Here is a 25,053-nt window from a genome sequence, read left to right as displayed (position 1 = left end):
TAAAGGTATGAGGAAATGTTTGATTACAAAGCACAGAATACTCCTAGTTCAAAAGGCTAATGCTGTGTCACAGGAAGCTGTATCCGCATGTACATAACATGATACTAATGAGATCTATCAGTTTCACCTTGTGTCACCTTCACAAGTAAAACCCCTCACTACATAGCCAGAAGACTGTTTATTGTCACCAGAGATTGGGTCATGGAGGACTGTCACACGCCTACTTCCATACCTATGTCAAAGTGCTGCAGTAATAATTCAGCATGCAGAAGCATGCTTACTCCGTATCACTCGTACTCCTCTCTTATAGTGTGAACCTGCCATGGTTCTGCTAATCTGGCATAATTCTTGTATTGGGTATGCTGTAAAGGACTTGCCAGTGCTCTTCCTGCAATTTGATTAAACTTTTAGCAGCAGCAAAGAAAGGTATCTTAGTGGTAACAGGAAGACGATTATTATGTGTGAAAACTTTGCAGAGAGCAGTTGCATAGGCTGGAGTAAAGCACGGACGTAAGGTTTTTGCATGAAATTACAGCGTAACTTATTTGCTGTTGTGGGCAGGACAGGTACCAAGTAAGATAGCCAGCAGAGATGCTTGTCACTCTCAGCTGGTACATATGTGCTTTCAGCAGATGAGTAAAGCAACCAGATAATTGCTTCCTCTCAAAACAATTCCTATTTCTCTCTTCTCTGCCACAGAATTTGCATAAGTCTTTTCTTTGTCTTTCTTTTTGTCTTCTTTTTTTTTTCCTTCACACCTCTGAAGTGTTTATCTTTCTGCTCAGCACATTGCAATTCTCCCTTCCCATGGTACCATGGCTGCAAACTCTGTGAAATCATTATCTCTAGCTGCCTTTTCAGGAAGAAACCAGAACTACATGGGCTATCAGATGAAGACTGGTCGGTGACAAATACCAGTCACATAGCTCAGAAGAGCAGAGAAAAGAGACTGCATACAAGGAGAAGACTGGACAGAAAAATGAAACGATTTACGTCACTTTTGATCAGTTATTTGTATTAACATTTTGGTAAGTAATTATATTTTTTACCAAGTATAAATAAAATTCAGATCATAAACATGCACATAACGCTTGAAAAAATTCAGAGAGCTGAAAGTGCTCATCACTGAAGAACTATTTGTATAAAAACTGGGCTTATATCCTGTTTCTTCGTTTCATTTGTCTGGTCAGGAAAGTAGAGCTATAACCGCTGAAGAGCGGAACAAAATGCTGGCAGAAGTCTGCAAACCCCGAGGAAAAAGAAAGAAAATTATATTGTACTTTCCAAAAGGCTAAGAATGAAAGTAAGTGAACTAGTCTAAGAACCTCAGACAACACACATTAAGATGTAGGGTTTCTTACATCACCACCACAATAGAGGCCCCAAGTTCTGGTCCCACTGAGCTATATGACCCAGTTAATTATACACTAGCACAGGACACTTCCTTCTTAAGAAAAAGACTACAAAAAACCCCAAACACACACAAAAAACCAAGACGACAACAACAACAAAAAAGAAAATACAAACAACCCACCAAAATGCACCCTCCCCAAACAATAAAACCCTTTCTGCACTAGATATCAACCAAAAAAAATGGAAAAAATGCTAGATTTATTTTAGAGACTAGAAATGGAAGAAAAAAACCTGAAGTGATTATTCTACATTCACAGAAGAAGTGTATGGTAGAGCTAAGGCAAAACTTAAATCCCCTAACGCAGCCACTGCTCTTACCATAAATCCACCCTTTCTCTCCCCAGATATCTTTGAAGCCCAGCCCTCTTCCTTCACACTCGCTTAGAAAAAAAGAAAATAAAAATCACTATTTAACCTGATTACTTCTTTCCTCAAAAGAGCACTGATGAGATATAGGCTTTGCATTTTTATAAGGTGGTAGGTATATGCTTATCAAAGCTGCCATGAACTTTAAAGCACATGCAACACTCATACCACAGCAGTGTACAGGAAGCCAAAGTTTGTACAATCAGATTTTGTCCTGCTTCATACCAAAATAATGGATACAGGCAAAAATTATTTTAATGTAAAATTAGAACTAGGAAAGAGTAGTTTGGTACCTCTAAAGCCGCAACAACAAAAAATTTCGTGTCCCTTTTAGGACGAGGCCATAAGCAGCCATACCTCTGTAGTTTCTTTCCAGGAAGGACAGGCATTCCAACCCAGAGGGAAGGGTGCTGCCCATGCAAGAGCAGCAGATGCTGCATTCCAGCAGACCTAGCTCATGGAAAACAAAAAACAAAAATACCTACAAGATGTTTATCGTTGATGCCTCCTCATAGGAGGAGAAAAAGCAGTCCTTTTATCTCCTACCCATCTCCTGAAATTAAAATAGGTAAAAAGAGTATCAAATATTAAAAGCAAATTTTGAGGTGCTACAGTGTTTGCAATATCCCCTCCTTACTGTAAGAGCTTGAAAACAAAGATACACAAAAACAATTTCTTCCACATTCAGTAGTGTTATTTCTGACTTTACAGGGCTCTAAGATAATGGCAGAATCAGGCTAACCCCCTTAAATGTAATGGAGCATCAAGTGTAACAGTGTCATCTTTTGAACTTCTAATTCTAGATTTACCATCGCAACTGAAAAAAGGATAAGTTACTTCAAACTGATGTACACAAGTAATTCCAAAAACTTGTTCAAAGTTCCTCAGGACAGTGAATATAAGAACATTAAGAGGTACAAGGTTTCTTCTTTTCTTCACTTTTCAGAGTAAGTCCACAAATAATTCAGGAAACAAACCCTGACTTTTTATATTTAATTTTCCAAAACCTAAGGAATTCATTAGCCTGTGATATGATCTACCTATGTATTCTAGTTGACCATAAAAGTATACATGTTATGATCTCATGAGGCATTTAACCACCTTCTCAGGAGAGCAAAGCATGTCCTGCCACAGCTACTCAACTCCAAACATTCAGATTGTCTTATTAAAAATTAGCTTGAGGAATACATTTGCACAATCTAAAATGACTGCAGTGAAGAGCATTAAAGTTGTTCAGCACAAAGTTATTCTGGCTATTACTGAACAATCATGTTGGATGGCAAGAAATATCCTCTTGCATATTTTTCTGATTTCATAAGCACATTATCTGAGATCATGATTTTGGAGTTTAATCTCAGATATCCTCAAAAAAAATTAGTAGGCAAAAAGCTAGTTTAAAGCAGCTACGAAGTTTAAACAGATGCATTTTCTATATATATATATATAAAATATAATATAGTATTATATATATCTTGTTAAGGTCTGTTCTCAAAACTGATACAAACTTACTTGACAGGCATGAAATCTCACTGAAGGTGCAAGATACTTGCCGACACTCCGAATACTTTCCAATGCTGAGGTTTTAAAAGCTGTCCTGAACTGGATCTATCACCTTCCACAGATCCCAGGAACTTCAGCCACTGGAATAATTCTTCAGCCTGCAGGTGTTATTCAACATAATTCTGACCACTAAATCCATTTTATAGTCTTAGCTCATAAAGCATTATTACTTCAGAGTTGAAAATTAAGATGGAATAATTTCACCTAAGTGCTCATAGCTGCAACATTTACTCAGAATATTGAAGGCAGATCTTAAGATTGAGCTTGCCCCCCATCCTTGTTCACTTCTCCCCACAGTTTCTGGCCACAAGGTCAGTCCCCTGTCTTTCTTGATTTGATTTGTTAACAGGAAATATACTTTAAAGTCTTTAAGTGTCCTGTTAACATATTAGATGAACATAGGAAACAAGTGTTTCAAACTTAAAGCTTAGTTTTCATTACCTATCCAGTGTTTTATTTGGTTCATGCTGTCTGATTACCACAGTGTAATTTGTTAGTGTCATTTCTTATTTTCATACCTTCAAAAAGTTTTTACTTGATTTCTACCATTTCAAATAAATAACATGGTCAAATATAATGCTATGCCTTTTTAAATTATTTCCATAGGAGATAAAACTACATTGCAGAAAAGGTAAAAAAGCTATTGGGCTAGACTGGAAAACACCAGGTCAAATCCTAACTCCATGGAAACTGAAGTCAGAAAAAGACTGACAGCCAAATTCCTATCAACTTCTCTTAAAGCAAATGGATTTGTCCGTTTTAACTTGTGGATTTAACAAGTCAAGAAAACGATTAACACATCACAGTCTCCTTGAAGCTCTAAACGGTCTGATATCTAAGCTTCAGATATAGGCTAGCTTTAAAAACAAAACTGTTGACAGTTCTCTCAAAATTGCTATAGAGACTGAAATAAGAGCTATATTCACTCAAATATTTAACATGTTCATTCTTATAGCTTTAATATGCTACAAAAAGGGGGGTTTTTTGTTTTTCTAAAAAAATGCAACACAAAGCATCTCTGGGAACTGGCTGATACTACTGATACTGCTTTGCAATGGGAAGGGACTACAAATTACTTTCTATTTGCAGCAGAAGTCCACTCCCTAGATAACTCACAATCAGAAGCCTTTGCCACCTCCAGAGAAGTTTGCATGAAAGACAGGCTGCTTAGCAACTATCACCACCAACCTCCAAACAGTGTCTGCAAGCGGGTCGATCAACATTAAGGGTACTCCAGAACCTGCTGCTAGATTACAAAGTCTATTAAAAGCCTTCAATTTCGTGAAGAATTAAGGTTGCGGGTACTTTACAAATGTATTAGGTTTTAAGAAGAATTACCAGAGGTTAGGAATCCATGAAACAGAAGTTGACGGTTATACTTCAGATCACATGACATGTGAACATATTTAATTCTTCATCTATTATCTTTACTCTTTCCCTCAAATACAGCAGGTTACCACCAACCTGGTCAAATCCGCAACAAGATCAAAAAAGGCTCCTTTCATGTTCAGCTAAGGAATACAAGGTGGCCCAGGATGATTCCTAGCAGTGGTGCAGCCACCCAGTTCTCATTTCAAGAGGATTTCACTTCTAGTGTTTTCACTCACAATATGGGCAAAAAGTTTATAAATAACAGATAATCCTAATTCGCCTCAGCTATGTTAGCCATCAAAAGGTAAAAATAAATAGGTGTGACAACTGCTGGGAAAAGAATTGTCTATAAAAAAATTGTTAACACAGTCTCACCATTTTATTTTCTCAAACACCACAAAATAGGATACAGGTGTTTTTTAAACACACAAGCACAGTTCAAAGTTCTGGTAACTTTTTTGTCCATGACAAGAATTGGTGGAGGGTTTCTATCTCGCTTTTTCACTTTTAGTCAAGTCAAAGCACGTGAGTTGTAGCAAATACACTTCCTCAAAAGCACAACTTGAAGTGCAGCAAGCCCCTTCTTTCCTAGCAGATCTTCTGCTTCTCAATTTTACACAAGACAGATATTTTATATGGCAAGCATCCACCTCCTTGTGCAATACAGTCCCTCATTCCTGCAACCAAAGACTCAGGAGTTACACAGTAACAGAGCCTTGTGTGCTAGCCCGGTTGTTCTCGAACACTGTCTCCATCCTTTGTCTGTCTCAACTTCTCCCTTGATTTACGATCTTACCAGGACAAGCATATGACCTTCAAACTTAAGAAAGAGAACTATTTCTAGGTACTGCAGCAACTCATCAGAATTATTTAGACATATAATTTTCATATCAGAAGACATTTTTCAGTAAAACACAGATGACTAGCAGCTGGATGCAGTCTTTAATGCACATGTACAGAGTATGCTCCATAGTAAGTATAACATGACTTCCTAGAAAATAACTCTGATAATAGACTGAAAAAGCAATGGCTTTATCATAATTTCATTCAACCATTTAAATTACTCTGCTTTAGGTGAGGCTTATTCACACACACACACACACTTACTTAGGCTGTTCAGTAACCTGATCAATAAAAAGCAGCAATACATACTTGAGGGAGCTCATCAGAAACCATCACCATTTTACAGAACAAGGTCATGCTCAAAGTGAGAGCTGTATACAGAGATGCAACAGAGCTACACAGGCAAAATAAGCAATACAGGAAAATCTCATAGCACATTTTTGCAAACACAAACTTCTGTGAGCTGCTTTGTGCCCACAAAACACCAGTATGTATGTTAAGAGGGGCAAGCTTCCCTTTCTTCTGGATGTCAGCTGTCAGTCTTGGGAATACACAGTCTCTCCCTTCCCCCACAACTTCCTGGAACATTTCTGCGTTTTGAAATGTTGCATAATTCTGCTCCCTGTAAGACAAAGCTGAAGTAACATCTAACCTAGAAATTTCATTCTCAGTTAAAGTTTCATACTTCAGCATGAACCCTTACCCGCCTAGCAAGCCATTCCCCCTTAGTGTAAGGAGGTAACACAGCCAACTATGCAGTTAGTGTTGTTTCCACACACTCACATCCTAATCTGAATTGTTCCTATCCCAAGCAGTTTAACACAGCAGGAATTAACACAATGCCAGGAAAGACACAGAGAAGCAAAGGTGCATGTAATGCAATTAGTTTTCACCCATCTTCAAAAGACAGTAATATTTCTTCCTTTAAATTGCTTTGCTGTCAAATAGCAACTGTACTACATCATGCAAATGGTCCACCAAGCTCAATATTACATTTCTGGCTGTGTCCAACAGCTGATACTTCTGAGTAAAATGCATGAGGCACCTGGGGACACATACATAAACCCCTGTCTAAGATGATGCAGCTCCTCAAGTAGTTCTTACCTAACACCAGGCAGGATCCTGGTATATTTTCAAGAAAACGCATGCATTTTTGCATGACTATATACCAGTGATTGCCTCTCAGTGTTTTCTTGGGGTGAGTCCTGCAGATTAACTGCATATATAGCATTGCCCTCAGACATTTTCCTCATTTTCTGATTATATACATTCTTTCCTTAGGTAGAAAAAGTGAAGTGTTCTTCACTTGCAGAAGATGTGCTGCTGCTGTCATATATTATTTTTAAAAGTCAAAGTCCTCCTGGTTACTCCTACCAGTCAGCTTTTCCAGTTCATATTTATACATATGTTTATACAACATATAAGAACACCTATATAATCACATCAGCATTTCCTCTCTAAGCATCTTGACTGTCTGCATGCTGTTCTAGAAGATATACAGAGAATCAGTTAATTGTACAAAAATTGTAATATACTATAACTTTGATAAACAGGATCACAGTATTTTGAAGTTTTGCTAAATCTTCCTTTCACTGGGATTTTTGCCTACCATTCCATATATATCACATATTTTAGTGAGTTGTACAAGTAATTGATATGCTTCTTCATGTCACAAAGAGATTATTTATTTATAATTGGTTAATGCAAGTTTTCCACTAGTTAATGTACTTTTTCCCCAACCAACACACTCCCTATTTATAACTTTTGCAGAAGAAATCAATTTATGTGCAAGTTTTACTACTTTGCTATTCAGGCATTTCCCATGTAGTCAGCTAATACTTCACACAGTAAGAGCTGGTAAGTCCTAACTTATTTTCAGCTTTTAGGGAAGTTCTCAACTCACTCTAAAGAGTCACACACACATCGCAGCCAGATGAAAGCCAGCTTCACCTGTGCTCTGTGCAGACCAAGTCCTGTGCCAAGCAGGAGCTTCTCCTGCCCCTCAGCACGCTCACTGGTGCTGCCTCCGCATTGGGCAACATCATCACAAGATTCCTGGCTGAGAGCAGGCAGAGTGAGTTTGCATGGGCTCGCACGAATGCTGCGTTCCAGTATTTAGTTACTGAGCAAAGAATAAGTGAAAACAGAATCTGGCTAAATACACTTTCTGAGCTTGGCAAAAGCTCTGGGCTCTTTGCCTATTATTTAACATAGTATCTAGGCATTTTGTAAACTTTCACCTTAAAGTAGAATACAAGGCTTGGCTCAATAGATACCTTTTAATTCTCATGGCCACAGCAGTAGTGTTTTACAATTAGTAAGCCCCTCCAAGCCTTTTTTTTTTTTTTTTTAATTCAGAAGTAATGTGTTTGTTATTATTCATCCACTTCACACTTAACCCTTCAAAATGAATGAAATAACATTGCTTAGTCCTTGACACTCCAGCAAGTGTTTTCTGGGTACGATTTTCTCAATAGCTAAATTTTTGACAGCATTCTGTCTGTCTTGGTCCTAATCTTCAATTCTTCTTCAAAAGGATTTAAAAGGTTCTTCAGCTTTATAAAAAGAAAAAAACCCTTTAAGTCAAAAATGAACTACAGAAAGTTTTAACACACTGGGCTGTTTATTTCAACCCAACAGCTGCCTAAAGTCCATCATTCATCTGAAACCAGCAATTTATTACCTACTTAATGCATAAAGTAGGATCATTTTTTTAATTGTTCTTTTTCACTAAATTCTGTGAGTATTGGTTTAATTTTCTCAACAATGTTTAAGTTCATTATGGAAGAAATTTCCTTTTGTGAGTAGTATTATTAGTAGCTGCGACAAGGTAATTATTTACCTACAGCTCTGAAAGGTGACCCCATTGTAATTACAAGGACAGTAGTTCAAAATTATTTCTCCCCACAACCTTTTTCAGGGCTGTCACTTGTCTCAGAAAGAAAATGGGAATTGGAATGGTAGAAGAATGTTATAAAAGTATTCCTTTATAAGTAAAATATACTTGGGATTCATCCAGTTCCTCATCAAAGCAGAAATCAAGCTCAGATGTTGTGAGGCTACAAAAATCCTCAAGTCTAAAATAACAGTACAAACCTTCTCAGTTTGCAGAGCTCCTTAGAAAACAATCAAATTGAGTTTAAGTATCATGAATTCATAAGCAAAAAACGCTATCTGTATGGATACAAAAGTAAACTGGTTTAAATCCAGGAATAGATACCTTAAAAGCAAACTACATTTTAAAAATGTTTATAAAAAGATACTCAATTATTTAAATATCTACTACAAAGCACTAATTATAAAGATATTACAATAGCTGAAAAGGGGAAATTCAGCCTAGATTAGCACACTTGTCAGCTTCAGTTAGCTGTACTCATTCTTTGGAATAGTTTTTACCCTTTGAAATCTTTTTTTTAAATCAAATTGCCAGTCTTTGAAATCTCACTGTTCTGTAAAACAAGCAAGAAAGCATCTATAAACCACAGACTGTGACAGAAGTACACAAAAGTCAGCATTCCTTTCATTTTTAAGCATATTCTCTTAAAAAAAAAAAGGCTCAAAAGTGGTTTGTTGGGCAGATTAAATAAATGCTTTGTTTTACAAATATCATGGCTTATTCGTAGGCCTGCGCCAGACTAATACACAACTTATTTCTGAGTTTGTATCAGTTACACTTCATTTACAGTTATGTCTGCAGCATGTAATAAAACTCCTTTGTCTGACCTGTCAAAAATAATAATTTTTCAAGTCTTTTTAATAGGTCTTGTTTGGGAAATGTAAAATGACAGCACTGGCAAATAGATATTTAAAAAAAAAAGGCTATAAAGGAACCTAGAGTAATTAGAGCCTATTTGGAGGTTTTCCAAAATATTAATTCCTATAAACATTCCAATTGTTGCCTAGGACTGATCTATTCACTTCAATCAAGATGAGTTCACACCCTCTTTCAAGCACTAGCCACCAAGTAATAATGCTTTGCACCACACAGTAAATCCAGTGTTGATAAAGAAACTTTAGCCTTGACCTTTGCAACAGAGAGAACAGACAACTACATAAGGCAAACAAAAAAGTTGACAAGTCATGCTAATGATACTATTCATTTACCACAAATCCCTGGAGGTTCACACATCCTTGAGGGGGAAGATTTTGATTTAAAGAGGTCACTTAGGAAAAGTAGTGACAAAACTCAAGGCTCTGTAGCAAACAGTTCTGTGAAAGCAACTAAAGAACAGGTTGATGATTTCCACACAGCGTAATCTTCATTTTAATACAAGAAACTACCACTCAACTGAACCCACCCCCCAATAGCCCAAGGTTAGTAACAAAGCCTACCCAGCCTGGAGGTCATCCATTAGATTTTAAAATTGATCTTTTATATGCGATCAGATTACTGAAACCTCCACAACACTATTAAGGATTGCTCAATAATTGCTGTGTTTCTCCGTCTCAGGAAAGGTCATCTCTTGGTTAAGGAATAACAGGAGGATGCTAGATTTTTGAAGTTGTATGACAAGAGACATCTTTTCTTTTGAGAGCAAATGTATCATAGCATTTATTAACCCTCAAGCAGGTCAATCTGTTATCACTTGGATTTTCAAAACACTTCTTAATTTTTAATGCAAAACTTGAAACAGCTAGAGACGCTCTTTTTCTGAAAACCTGAAAAAGCTTCAGTGGTATTTACAGCAACACAATTTGCTACCTCTGAAAGTCAGGTCCCGCACACCTCAACCTGAGCGTCTGTCAAAATAGGAAATACTGAAAGAGTGGACATTTCTGACTTTTTCTGTACACATTCATTCCCAGGTCCCATGGGAAATGAGAAGGAGAGGTGGGTCTATCACTTAGAAACTCCAAAGCCTTTAACTCAGAGACAACTGAAGACAGTATGTCAGGTAGTTGCCCTTTTAACTGATTTTGCTGGCAGAGATTTTTTTGCAGATGGTCAGACACGTTATGCAGATCTCTGGTCTTTCAGAACCACCTTCAGGAAACAGGACAAATATGCATAACTGTGACACAGGCTAATTCACCCATGAAATTATTTATTTACATCTACCCATCTCCCAGACATGGTTTCTACCAGAGGATGGAAGTGGGAAAACATGTGTATTTCCAAAAGTCATTGGATGTTTTCCAAAATGTCACTCCCTGCCAGAGCACGGCTGAGTCATGACAAGTGGGGATGTGACAGCACAGATTTCTGTTTCTAAAATTCTCTTCCCAGTTCCTAAACTGGTGCTGGCATCTTAATGACAAATGCAGCAAAGTTCTTAAGATTTTCAAAACTACCCTGCTTTGCAAGTGTCTAAAGAGTGTATTTACAGTATTATTTACTTTTCTATGTTTAATTAAAAGCACCCTAGATTTGCCAGAATTCCTTCAGCTCACTTTAGACACAAGTATGAAATCAAAATGAATGATTTTACAGTACAAGGCAAAGATGTTGTTGGATTTAGAAACAGATCCTGAGCATAAATTAACCCCCAAACTTAGAAGAACTAAAACAAACCTTTTCCTTGAGCTGGTATTTAAGATTCCTCTGATGGAGCTGCAGAAGCCACGACAATTTAGTGGCAGCCTCTCTCAAGGGTTTTACATGCTAGATAGGACCTGTTCCAAATCCTCACTACTCCAACTATGTTTTTGGGGTATGTTGTCTCACTGTTTGCAGGCAAAACTTTAGTGCCGTTAATGGGCCTCCACTTTTCCCTCTGCCATTAAATCACCCATATAAATTTACTGTGCTTCCTGCTTAGATTAGCAATGGGTATTTGTGAAAATGCAAATGAAGCATTCTTTGGTCTGACATGCTGGTTTCTCACACTAGGCTCACCATCTTGTCTAGGATGTCAACGGAATTGCCAACCGATTCCTCCCTTGCCAGGGGGCATGATTTGCATGATGTATTCTCTCATGGCTGCAGTATGAATGTTTTTTAAACATATATCAGGGAGTATAAACTATGCAGCATTTGATTGGTTGCCATGTTTTAGAGAAACTATGAATAACATTCTTAATACAGCTCTGGCTGACTAGGCTTCTGAGAATCTCAATCTCCTGCCATTTTTAGCAGTTTTAAAGGCTCAAAGCAACATAGGTATTTGGCAACTAAACAATACACGTGTCTCTGGAGGAGGCAGATATTGATACAAACAAAAAACAACCCACCACACACAGCCTGTTTGATTTTAAGTAACTTACTAGAGCTCCAGTCCCACTATCTGTAATAAGTCTTGCAGCTGATGACAAGAGAAAGTACATATTGCACCTGATGATCTCTTTGCTTTTCCATTTACTACCACTTGGGTTTGAGAAGTCTAAATTACCAGAGATCAGGTAAAGAATACTTCTACTAACCACTGACATACAGTATAGCTTTACATGGAAAAGCTACGATATGTTGCATTTAAACAAAGCTCTTCTATGTGTTCAACCGATTTTTTCTGTCACCCCTAAGACCACTTCCTTTTGTTTTTCCAGAAAGTAGATCACAATTGACTGTAGATGTCCAGTAATGGGCTTTGCCTTTTCCTGCACCCGTTATTTTGTTTCACACATACATTTTTTCATTTCCTCCCCTTGCAAACAAGGAATAAATTAAGTAGTCACAGCCTTAACCTATCAATTATTACAGGACTTTTCACTTTCACAGTTGTTTAACAAATTTATGCCAGTTCCGACATAAATTGGTCCCTACCCTTAGACACCTTTCCAAGTACTTTCGATGCTTGTAATGCCCCACTGTCAAGATACTTCTAGAGCTACACCTCTCCAGCATTTTCCCATTCCCCTTCTTATGCAATGAATACAAGCTCATTATAAGAAAATAATTGTCAAAATTAATTTCATTCCAAAATGACAAACTGTGGCCCGCTCAAATTATTTTGCAGATTTAAATTTCTCATGTTCCATAACAGCACGTGAGAAGAAGTGCAACAGTTCACAGACCCATTAATTGCTAACACGTTGGTTAGAGCAGGAAGCAAATGCAGTAAGCACTACGTTTTCAAAGCATCTTCCCCGTGTGGTAAAATCAGCCTTACTTTATAGATGATGGCAATTACTTTGCAGAAAGAATAATATATTATTTTGTAAACTGAAAGCCCTCTATCAAGGTCTACATGTCCTTGTTACTAGCCTCATATTTAGTTTATGAAACCTGACTTTCCGTATTCGAAAACCTTACCTGGCATCTCCTTTTGAAAGGTTGGTGTTTACAGGATGAAGAATAACCTTGTTTGCATCCACATCCACCACACATTTTGTATGCAGATCAAGCTCTATAAAGAAATGAGAAAGTGTCAAGTGCTGCTCCTAAAGCACTAGGTTTATATACACCATTACTTCCTCCAGACACCAAATTTATTCATGCAGTCTGACAGCCACCCATCAGCTAGAGAATAGAAACAGGACTATTGCCAAATTCCACTTCTAGAGATATTCTGATGGGATGGATCCTGTCCAGCTTTAAAGCATACACTCTTTTCAAAAAAAGAAAGAGCACTTAGGTTTTACTGAAGGACAATCAGCATATACAAGGCAGTATGAAATTTCTTCTGGGGAAAGAACCATTAGGCATGGTACCACTTTGACAGCAATTCTTACTGCTCTCTCAATGTCTCACAGGCTTAGAGGGAAAGCTGCCCCCACCATCTGCAGCACATTTCCCCCAGCCACTGGTCTGATACTGCAGCATGCCATGCCAGCTGTCAGTCCTGGGGCACCTGCTTTGAGACATTCAAGTCCCACCAAAAATAATTTAGGTGCGACCATACAGAAAAGGGCTTATCCTTCCCCACAGGCTCCCAGTCAGCTGGAAAGCCCAACTCTTCCAAATGATACTATGGAAAGAGATATATACCATGAGTAATAAGGATATTTACAATGTATGAGAATTCTCAGGCACTGAAGTGGAGAAAACAAAATAAAAGCATCAGTAGCACTGACAACCATCCAAGATACCCACCCAATGACAAATGGAGTTAGATATAAAAAAGAGCACACAGCCACTTGTAATCAAAGTCACTACAGACATAGGGGCCTTGACACAAACAAGTCCAGTCCTATGTTCTTACACTGATGCTGAACCTGGAAAGTGCACCCAAGTGCCGATACTTACAAACGTGACACAGTAATCACACCCAGCAGGCACTCTGCAACGCTCTGACATGCTGTGATGACAAGGGGCTACACTGAATAACCTCCACACAGGCTTCAACACCTCAGCTGAATCACCAAAATACTCTCCTGTCTAATCATGTTAATTATAATCCTCATCCTCCTTCATCTTTGCTCTTTCCTTCTCTGCCACCTGTACTTGCTCTTTCACCTTACAGCACCTTATAAACTCAGACTGAAAATTGCTCAGGCAAAGACTGCAGATCTTAATTATGGCACAGCACCTTGCAGACTTCTTGCTACTGTCGAATAATATAAAAAGAGTTTCTTGCATTGACTTTTTTTTTCTTTTTTTTAACAAAATGTAATAACCTTTTTGCTAGTGGAAACACGAGAAAGCAAGCCAAAGCTCAAGATTACTGGTCACAGCAGGCAGTCACATGAGACTGAAATCCTTCTGAAAACTACCCCTCTCATTAAACTGTGATTTTGTAGAAGGAAGAGAGACAAGTTTCAGAAGCTAGTGTTTAATTTCTCTCCACACCCTGAAAGACAATTTACCTATCATTAATATGCAATACATGCTTGCTTAGATGAAATTATATTCTTCATACATCCTGTATTCAACAAGCCACTTTATCTTGGACTGGCTGGTTAGTGATTAACATTCTGTATTGCAGTGACCTGCTTTTCCTCAACTCCTGAAGGAGTTTTTTGCATGCTACCTCCCTTATGCAAAGCATAAGGTATGTGCACTCTGTATATGAACAGTATGGTCTCTAGCACATTTTTTAATCCATCTCTTGAGAGAGAATGCTGATGGCAGGTTTTGCACCCCTGATTGCCCAGTGAACTCAAGGTCTTGCATTAAACCTCTTTGTGAAATACATTTAAGAAAGCACACAGGCAGGATACAAGAGTTCCTTGAAGCCATGTGATCTCACAGGAAAAGAAGATTCAAAGCCCATTTGTCATGTACAAGACACCTTGTCTGATTATTTTCATCACAAAGGTAACATTAAAATCCCTCACCTAGGCATCCTGCAGACAGGGGACAGCACAGTTTTGGCAGATGTGGTGAACCAACCCAACAGCTATTTCCAAACAGGGAGGTCTCAGTCCTTCCTTCTGGCTACCTGCGCCTGTTGCTCACCTTCCACCACTACTGCGCTCAGCAGACTCCTCTGTAAATCACTTTCAGTTACTTCAACAGTAACTAAGCAGAAAACTACTGTTTTAACAGCACATCATGCACTTTCTACAAATTCTGGCTCCATTACAAAGCACGTTCTTTGACTGATTTCCGATCTCTTTAACGCTTCTGGTAGGCTGAGAGAAGAATCTTGTATTAGACACTACTGAAAATGATATAACCATGATTTCCACCTCATTAAGTTTTTAATATTACTAAAGCAGGTCAATCTTATAAACAAATTATCTTCCTGCTCTTTGGGATACGATCACACACTGACTCCACCCTTACTTTCATAGTTTCAGTGTCTCCTAGGTAAGCAGTGTACTTGCTGCCCCTGAACAACAAGCAAAATTAAGATGCACCATGATAAGATGATAAGCACGCACATCCAAAATCACTGATTAGTTAATCTTGTAGTAAGGACTCATTTGTCGAGGCTTGGTACTATTATTTCTTTCAGCTATACAGCTGTTTGTTTTTTTTCCATGCAGCATGAAAACTCGGAGAAGTTAAAAGATAACAGAGGCTGCTCACTGTCAAACTCTGGAGATGTATCACAAATCTTGTACCTCAACAAGATTTAAAATTTCACCTATTATTATTGATAATCTGCTTCTACCTTCAGTCATTACCAAGAAAACACAATCAACTACTCATTTGCTTCATCAAATCAAGAAACTAATCAGCTAATTGGTTTTTGAAAAATTAAAACTCAACTCTCAACATCTCAAGAAACATTTATTGCAGGGAATGAAAACCTCTTTCATAGCTTCAGAGCAAGAGAGCTGTGACATCCATAATAAAAGGGTAACATATCTTAGTCACTTTTCCACATTTACACTTCATGTAGAAGTGTTAAGCAAAGCTGGGCCAAGTGCAAAAAGAATTGTTGTCACGTGCGTCCAAGGTACTCGCATCTCTATTTCACTTGTGAAACTGGAAGGTGGGGCTTAGATGCGGCCATTTTCCTTCCCATTTCCCTTGATTTTTCAACCCCTCACAGAAGTTTTCTTAAACAATAAAAACTGGGATTTGAGCAATGCAGATCTCAGCTAAAACCACACTCATGTAAATCCTAAGTGACTATACCTTTGATAAAAGGCTGTTGTAAAAAGCATTCAAGCTACCCATACACACTTTGGGCTTTTCTGCTAGCCTAAGAAATTTGGTGTGTTTCCAACAAGGTAGAAAAGTCAGTAAGCAAGAGAGAGCAGGAAAAGCAGAACCAGGAGCAGTGTACCACCACATGCAATGGTGAATTCACTCCCAACAACAGGTAGGAGTTCGCGTTCCCTCTGTAATAGCAGTCACGCATCTGGTAATCATAAACTCAACATAGCAGATTCCACAACAGTGTTAGGAAACACTAGCAAAGGTGCAACTTTAAAACATACCAAACAGGTCTGGGGCCGAGACAGACTGTATGTGAATCCTGGAGGAAGGGGAGAGAAGCATTTTGGAAATCATTGGACTTTTCAGCTCTGGGAAACCTCCATCTTTGTTTATGGATCAGTTAGGGAACCGTCTTGATAGATGAGCTGCAACTAATGACAACACTGGTTGGATAATGACATACCTAACCCACTCGCTTTCATAGCGTATGAAATCAAACCCAGCTGCATCAGCTGGTATAATGAAAACATCTGAACTGCCATGCAGTGATCCTGCAGCTTTTTCAGCTACTGCCCTAAAACTCATCCCACCTTTAAGGTTACTAGATTTCAGAACCAAACAAAATGATCCTAATAGATAGCTTTTGCAGGGCAGTTTGAAATAATCTTAAAATGAAAGATGATACAGTGAATAAGTTTGTCTGCAATTTATTAAACTAGCGGTTGGGACCATGGCATCGTAATGGCTTTTAGTACAACAGTCACAGTAGCTGAAAAGCCTGTTACAACTTATGTGAACTTCCATATTTTCCTCTTTATATACTCTATTTTTTCACATTGTATAAGATTAATTAAGGGAAAGTACTTCCCAATTCATCAAGAGCCTTTATTTCCATATAAATTTTCCCATCAGATTTCAATTTTAAGAAATTAGTTTCTGATGGTTTACAGTTTTTCAGCCCTTTCAAAGACTATCTAAACCCCACTGAAACAAAAGATGTGAACCTGGTGTTATAACTAAAATTGAATAAAACCTGTGACAGGTTCCTCCTGGTCCCACTACCAGATTTAGGGCAACTGCACTTGCACTGATTCCTGAGGACCCCTTGGAGACAGGACATTAAGCTCCGTACTGTCACTGGGAACCAGCATGGCTGTTCTTGCAGTTTCAGAAAAGCTAACTGAAGTATAAAAAATAAAATGTAAGAGGTTTAAAGTGCATGTACTAAGCTTATAAGCCAAAATTGGCCCCAAATACAAAGCTCACAATAATCTCCTCTAAAGACAGACGATAGACATTTTATATTTTAAATTGCCAGTAGATTTTCAGGAGATTAACATTCCCTTGAAGGTTAGAACTGGAATGTTGTGGCCTGAGCCTTCATTCAATGAGAAATTACAGTCTGTTTCTTGTACCTTTCCTGGTCCAAAAAAGCAAATGGCAATAATGTTTAAATAGTAACTTAAAAATATTTATAAGTTTATTTATCACACAAATGAAATGAATGCCAACTAAAAGAAAAAAAAAAAAGAGGCTGTTGTTTGGGTTTTTTGTTTGAAAAAGAAATCTAAAAGCAAGTTCAAACACAACAGGCCCTCAGGTTTCCTTGCCAATATTTGTTGCCTTAGAGTGACTTCTCTTTGCCCTTTGCCGCGTAGAAGCCAACATGAATAAGAGAAAAAATAACTGACTATATGAGAGTGTGAAAATAACTTATATCTAAATTACAGTGCTAAGAACTTAAATGAAAAAAAAAATTAGCATCACAGCACTTTTAAGGCATTAATTACAAAACATAGTGACGGATACATTCTGGGCAAAAGTACAGTAATTTGACTTGTCCCTTGAAGTCTACGCCGGGCATCTTTCAGGCTTCTCTCCTACATATATGAACTGCGCAAATGTAATTCATTAAATTTTCAGTTTGAAGCAATTAAAGAACATTAAATATGTATGAGTGCATCTGGAAGGGCACACAATACTATCTAATCTTGATGATGAGGTGCAAGTATACGTGAGCACACTGTACACTGAATGCAAGCAAGCTCTCCTTGCATGTTAACGCTACGTTGTCCAAATGGTAAAAAATTTATTCTGCCTTCCGCCGTTTCATGTTCTGCAAGAACATGCTCTGCTTGCCAAATGGCTTTAGTAAAGGCACTCAGTGTATCTGGACATTAACCTTACAGTCAGTTCTGCTGCTGCATGCACTGCTCAGCTCACAGAGAGTAAGTAAATAAATCAGTCTGGTGACTTTGACGCAGCAAAGAGCTCTGAGGAAGCTCAACACACAACTCCGTGCTGCTGCTGCTTTTTTTCAGGCTTCAGAGTTAACAGGAATGAAACGCAATAGTGTTTGCTCTGCCACCAGCCACCTAAAAGCCAAGGCAAAACTATTCACATTGTGTGTATCTGATCTTCTGTTGACTTCAGGAGGAGCAAGCAAACGTGAAACCAGAGCAGCACGGTAATCTCATACTGCACTTTAGGCTAGCTCTAAAGATGTAATTAGCACAAGAATTGTTTGCCTTTGTGGCATCCACATTAGACTGGTAGTCTCAACGGAGACTTTGGCTGTGGGGAGTAAGCTTGTAACACTTTAGGAGTTCTTAAAATACAATTGCCTCACAGAGGAACACAAAGTGAAACACTAATTCCACATGCTTTACCCATTTGTCACCGTGTCTCTAGGTTAATCCAGCTCATACTGCAAACACTATTTTATAGGTTATCAGCAATCACCAGGAAACACTAAAAAAATCTGGACACTCATGCATGACAAGGATAATGGTGAAGAAAAGTCTTGTGTTTTTCATATTGCCATCAGGATACAACAGGTGCCATTTCATTTATTCTAATACCATAATTAATCTTGTAAAACTGCTTGCACAAACTTTAGTTTATAAATAAATTGTTTCTGTCGTAATCTCCAGTGGAAAAACAAACAAATAAAACCAAAAGAACAATCCCTGCCTCCACCCCCAAAACCAAAACCATTTCAAATGACTGAAAAACCAACCTGCTCCAAAGAGTAGGAGGACATAAAATTACCACCTAACACCATGGTCAGAAGCTTGCACAGATACAGAAGCAAATTCCTTCCTTACAAGCACTGGAGACAGACTCTGTCATCAAAGCACAAAAAGATCCGTGTTGGAACACGGAAACTAGTCTGGATGAATACAAACATTAACGTGACAGCTAACCAAATATGTATTTACAGGCAAACTAGATATCTGAACTGGAAGCTGCAGTTCTTACACTACAGTCCTACAAACAGTTTAACCTGGCAGCGCTGCCAGAATACAGGCTGTGTGCCCATACTGTTTAAACTTAACCTAGCACACCCACAGAACCACTCCCCAGCTGAGCTGTGCAATGCCACCACTTGCCTGTGGGCTAGCACCAGTACTTCTATTGCTCCTCAATAAATTCACTCAAAGTACTAAACACATAGTTTTTTGCAGTTAGTTTCCTGTCTTTCTTGTCAAACATAAAAGTATTATCCCAAGTGAAATGTAGCAACACAACAGCAGTAGCTTTTACTGGTTTAATGTGTCGTCAGCCATACACTTGAGCAAAAGTCATATTCTTTTAGTACTGATAAAAATGTTATATTTTAATTAACACTACAATGAATTGATTCCAAGGCACAGGGAAACACAAGGACTTAATTGTACTTCGAGGGTGCCTGTGCACCAACATCATCTGAAAACAAAATACTCAGTAAGACAAATCTTAATTAAAAAGCCTCCAGTTGCCTTTTCCTGGTTTCATGGTATGGCTTGAGCTTTGCACAGCACTTACCTGAAATATAATCAATATCTGCTAAATGAAGTCAAACACTGACACTATTTGTAAAAGGAAATCCACTGCAACTCTAAAATACAACAGCAGAAGAACTTACTGATTGTAATCAAAAACCCATCTGAAAAAAGCAGGGCACTAGGAAATATTTAGGTGAATGACAAAACCAAGAAAACAGAAGAGTCTTATCTAACAACACAGTATTGAATTATTTAATTCATAACAGCATACTAATTGAGGTCCCAGTTTGCAAAGTAGACAGTATGCAAAAAAAGAAGTCACTATTGCTACCTAGAAGAGCCTACAGCTTTAGATGTGATGCTGCAAGTGTGTTGACATAGCAGTAGTTTTACTACAGCATAGGTTCCATACACAGTTTGTAGGGCTGGGGTCTAATTCAAAGCAAGATCCAAAAAAAGTAATCTAGATGCAAAACCACCAAGAAACCCAAGTACAATTACAAACTCTTCCCCTCATTGCTAAAAATCAGTACTATGAACTTAGTTTATAGATTACTACTTCACACGAGAATGAAGCAGGACCCTCCATACTACCACCTTGAAATGCAAGTACTATGAATAACCACCTATCTGATATAGAAATCCCTTCAATATGCATGCAAGGAACCTATTATACTTTTATGAGCTGTATAAGTTAGTAATAGTTAAACATACCACTTTTATTAACCTAATAAAGCCTTGCCTTAAGAAATTCATAATTCAAACACTAAAGACAACCACCACCACCACAGGTAAACACTGAGAGTATTTCAAAGCTTCAATTTCAACAGTTGTAACCATGTTTGCAACTTTAAGCCCTTCGGTGCAGAGGGAAGGAAAGAACATTACTCGTGATCCTGAAGAAAACAAGTATTTGCTTCAGGTCCAAAGCCCCAGAACTTCACACAAAAACTACTTAGAACACAGTACGTATTAGAGAACTTCCAAGAAAGATGCCTCTTGCCTCAAAGTCTATTATAAAAGCAAAGCCACAGAAGTCTAAGAACTGGATGACTCTTCAGTAAATCAGTTACACATTCTTAAATGTAACATTAAATAGGTAAGAAAAATACTAGGCTTCATATCACTGTTTGTTTCTATAAATTCAAGGAGCATCAGAAATACTACAAGGAGGTATCAGTTGTTTAGAACTGGTCAAAACATCTGGAATATGACAACTAATCTGCTCAAAAAAAATTGATTTCAGAACATTTGAGGGAGAAAAAGACATTGATCTTTCAGGCTAGACTTACATGCATTTTGGTATCACTTATAAAATAACAGGATGCTTAATAGCTGCAAAGTGGTTCTTACAGAGGGGAGGTACATCCCAAGCACCAAGCTACATGCCAAGAGTGTGGGGTTCAGGTCCCTCTTGTCTCTGATGAACAGCAAGGGCTGACAGGCAAATGTCCCTTGCTCCTAGATAAGCCTCCTAACAACCAGGATACAGTGGTCCTCTCTCATCAGTAACATTTTTAAGTTTATACAGAATAAAATAGCTCTGAAAACAAGATACACCCTTCCATTCTCCGAGATTCGTGCAGCTCAACATTAGGATATTCCCCAGGACGGCAGATGCTTCAGTCATCTTATACTGCTCTAAATCTATAATCTTCCATCATTTCTTCCCCTTTACTTCCACCACTTCTTCCCCACATATTTTTTTCCTGCAGAACTGTTTCTAGCTAGAAACAGCTTTAAGACCATATGTAGGTTATAGTCCAAGAGGGACAAGTGTATTATTTATCCTTGGAGATTTAAAAATCGACTGAACGAGGCCCTGTGAAACCTTACCTAATGTGACCTGTTCTGAGCAGCTAGTTGGACTAGAGACCTCCAGAGGTCCCCTCCAACATGAATTATTGTGTAATCCCAGGCGTAAAGAGCACTACACAGTCAGAAGATGTCTGGGTCACAGCCAAGGAAATGACCTATGACAGGAAAAGGACATGAGCAAGAGGAAAGCCCATGTCTATCACTGAAACGAAGCACCACTTTCCAGCTCTTTTCCATCCCACCTCCCATCAGCTCCTCCACACTGTCACTCAATCTCCTCCAATCAATTCTGCACAAGGATGGGTCTCTCCTCAGTTTTGAGAATTGCTACCTGAAACTTAACAAAAAGCAGATTTTGGTCAAAATATGCCCAGTTGCTCTAACCTACCAGACTGTAAGGCTATCAACTCCATCTCCTCTGTTTTGGATGTGGAACTTGAGAGCTCTTGTGAACTCAGTTTGATGTTCCCCTGCTTCTATTTTAAAAGGTATGGAAATACTGTATTCAATACTTTAACCTTTTATTTTCTTATTTACTGAAAGGAATGAGTTATTTTGTTTCTGATCATGTAGAAGATAAAGGGCTCCCCCGCTCCCTTTTTTGCTTCAGCTATTAACCTGACTTCATTTGATTCCCTTTCCCCAAAAGGAATTATTGGCATACTTCTGTGAGAATATGGGGAAAAGAACCCACCCTACATGGTTCTTGGAATTTTGCCTTCTTCATCTTCCCATTCCTTGGCTAAAGTTGCCTTTTCATACTTGCTTCCTCATCATCTAGAGCAAGTTTTTCTAATTAAAACAAGGTCTGATTAACATAACCCTTAGGCAAGTTTCGGGGGGGGGAACGAACCCCCATCACAATACAACAACAACAAAACCTCTTGTCAATCCATGCTTCCTCTTCTATGTTCCCTTGTTTGTTTTTGTTTCTTTTGTCCTTACAGTGCCCTGTCATCTGGTTAACTCTGTCCCACTCAATCACCGAGGGGAAAGAAGAAGGGTTACAGAGCTGAGGGCTGAATGAGCACAGAGGGAGATACAGAAAGAGGGGCATTTTCCCCCCAAACCCCAGAAAGCAGGGAGGAGGAAAAGCTCTCGCAGCAGGGACAGGGCACAGCCCGGCTGTTAAGCAGGTGCAAAAGGTGTGGAAAGGGGTGTACCCCAGGGGAAAGGGAAAAAAAAATCCCAAAAGCAAAAAAAGCGCCATAAAACAGGGCGAGTTTAGGAAAAGAAGATGTCAGGAGAGGGGAGTGAAGAGGGCTGCTTTATGAGACCAGCTCGGCTTCACCCACAAAACTACCTGTACCTACACATGCGTGCGTAATAAATAAATAAATAAATAAATAAACACATACGCCCCCCTACCGACACATACACCTATAAACACGCCCCCGCGCCGGGACACACACACCTATGCACCCACACCTGCCCCCACAGACGCCCGTGGGGACAGACACCCCCCGGCCTCCCGCCCCGCTCTGCCCCTCAGGCCGCTCCCCTCAGGCACACCGCCGGGGACGGGGGGCGCCGAGGGACGCAGGGAGGAAGGTCTCACCTCGCCGGTTCATGGGGCGGACGCGCACCGCCACCTTCACTTTGGAGTCCCCCATCCCGTCACTCCAACCTCCCCGGCTCCCTCGTCCCTCCTCGGCTTCCGTCTACGGAGGGACACCCGGCGGCGCGGGGAGGAGCGCGGAGCGGGGCGGGGGGCAGACCGGGGGCGGGGGGAGGGAGGCACCGTGCGTGACCAACGTCCGGCCGGACTACAGCTCCCAGCGTGCAGCGCGGCGCCCAGCCGGGACTAAGGCAGCGTGGCGCGCTGCACGCTGGGACGTGTAGTCCCGCCCGCCTCCACGGCCTAGCGGGACGCGTTGCATGCTGGGATATGTAGTCCTTTAGGCTAGAGGGGTTTCGTGAGGGGATGAGCCCCAAATGGCGTTTGCTGGGCGTGTTGTACAACAGGGCTCTGAACGGGGTGGGGAAGGGGGTCTCGGGGTCACCCCAGGTCCCACCACTCATCCCCTGGGTGGCTGTGGGTGAACCCCATCACGCCTCAGTCCCCCCCTGTGCCTCAGGCCATTTTTAGGGGAACACAGCGATATTTTGCGTGACAGCAGTGTCACCGCTGAGACTTAAACACCTCACCACAAGAGTTACTCTGGCAGCAAAAAACAGTGTGGCGGTGCTTTGCTGGTCTGTGGAGTTTCTGCCCACTAGAAATCGCTTTGAAGATCACCGTCACATGAAAGATCATGAACCGTAACCCGACACACAGACCGTGGTTTTAGATGATGACTGGGTCTGGCTTCATGGAGCAGCCTCGGAGACTGTCCGCAGGCTGTTATCAACGGGCCTGGTGCTGGTGGGAGCGAAGGTGGCTCTCTGAACGAGTTCAACAGTAATAACCAGGGACAGTTTGAACAATATTGCAATTTATCCCCATTAGACGGCTCAACTGCTCAGATGCAGCTACTGATTGCAAAGACCGAGAACGAAACTGTAGTGCAAAGGTACAAAAAAGACCAACCCAAACCCCTTATTTAAATGGTCACAGTTGAAAACCCTTGCAGCTGCTATTTTAGTTCAAAACAAGGATTCTCTCTGTGTTATTTTGACAGGCTAGATTTTAACAAGAAGAAGAGGAAAAAACCAAATTCAGAATTGTAATCCTTTGGCCTTTCAGAATGGAACGATGACAGAAATAAATAAATAAATAAATAAATAAATAAATAAATAAATAAATAAATAAATAACACATTTCCAAGTGGATGTAAGATAAGATTTCAGAAGGTAGCACTTCTTGCCCAGAAGAATTGCACTCAATATCTCAATATCATTTCATGCCTGCCTGACCTGAAGACTATCTTGTCAAGGCAGAGAGAAAACAAACATTAAGTTGGCATTCAATTAACAGTGGGATTAATGTCCATGTTTTTAAGAGCATCCCAAGTGAGCATGATGGTTAAGAAGATGCCTTGAAGTTGAAAAAAAATTCAATAACAGAAGTTGAGAAAAAAAAATCAATAACAGAAGGTCAGACCAAACAGGGTGGCAAAAGCTTGAAACAAAAAATGGAGTTTTTGTCCATAGCAGTGGAAAGCACCGGCTCGCCGGCACGCCTTGCTCACGGTTCAGCCCCACAGCCCCATGCTGCTGAGGGTTTCTTGTCAGGAGAGGGGAACGTCCCGCTTTCAGCCTGCACAGTTGGTTCCTGCACTTGTGAACTTGAGGCTCCGATTACAGGATGAAACCCGGCTTTGAACTTCTTGTGGTATTTTCCAGCTGGGGCCTCAACAAACCGCACCAACGTTTTCTGAAACTGAGTACTTCGCAATGGGGATAAATATAATCCCTGCTTTGCAGCTGGGCACGATGAGCAGCAAGTGGAGAGTAGGCTTTTTTTTACGTCAGGTTAAGTCACCTGGAATCTGATTTAAATAAATGTGACAAAACCCACCAGATGTGCATACTGCTGAGCATCGC

The 25,053-nt window shown here is 39.6% G+C and overlaps 1 protein-coding gene across 5 annotated transcripts in view; it reads right to left on the bottom strand.

Moving 5' to 3' along the window:
* KIF13B (kinesin family member 13B) overlaps nt 1-23,262 on the bottom strand; it is a 133,139-nt gene extending 109,877 nt beyond the window's left edge. For all 5 annotated transcript variants that reach the window (XM_056343117.1, XM_056343121.1, XM_056343119.1 and 2 more), the window contains exons 1-2: nt 23,126-23,262; nt 12,743-12,836 (exon numbers count right to left, since the gene is read on the bottom strand). In XM_056343117.1, coding sequence (XP_056199092.1) covers nt 12,743-12,836; nt 23,126-23,180 — 149 coding nt within the window. In that variant the 5' untranslated portion in view covers nt 23,181-23,262. The remainder of the gene's footprint in view (nt 1-12,742; nt 12,837-23,125) is intronic.
* Between the last annotated feature and the right edge of the window lie 1,791 nt (nt 23,263-25,053).

This window comes from Falco biarmicus, chromosome 6, assembly GCF_023638135.1.
Source record: "Falco biarmicus isolate bFalBia1 chromosome 6, bFalBia1.pri, whole genome shotgun sequence".
NCBI classification, from domain to species: Eukaryota; Metazoa; Chordata; class Aves; order Falconiformes; family Falconidae; genus Falco; species Falco biarmicus.
This window is presented reverse-complemented; position numbering and strand designations above follow the sequence as displayed.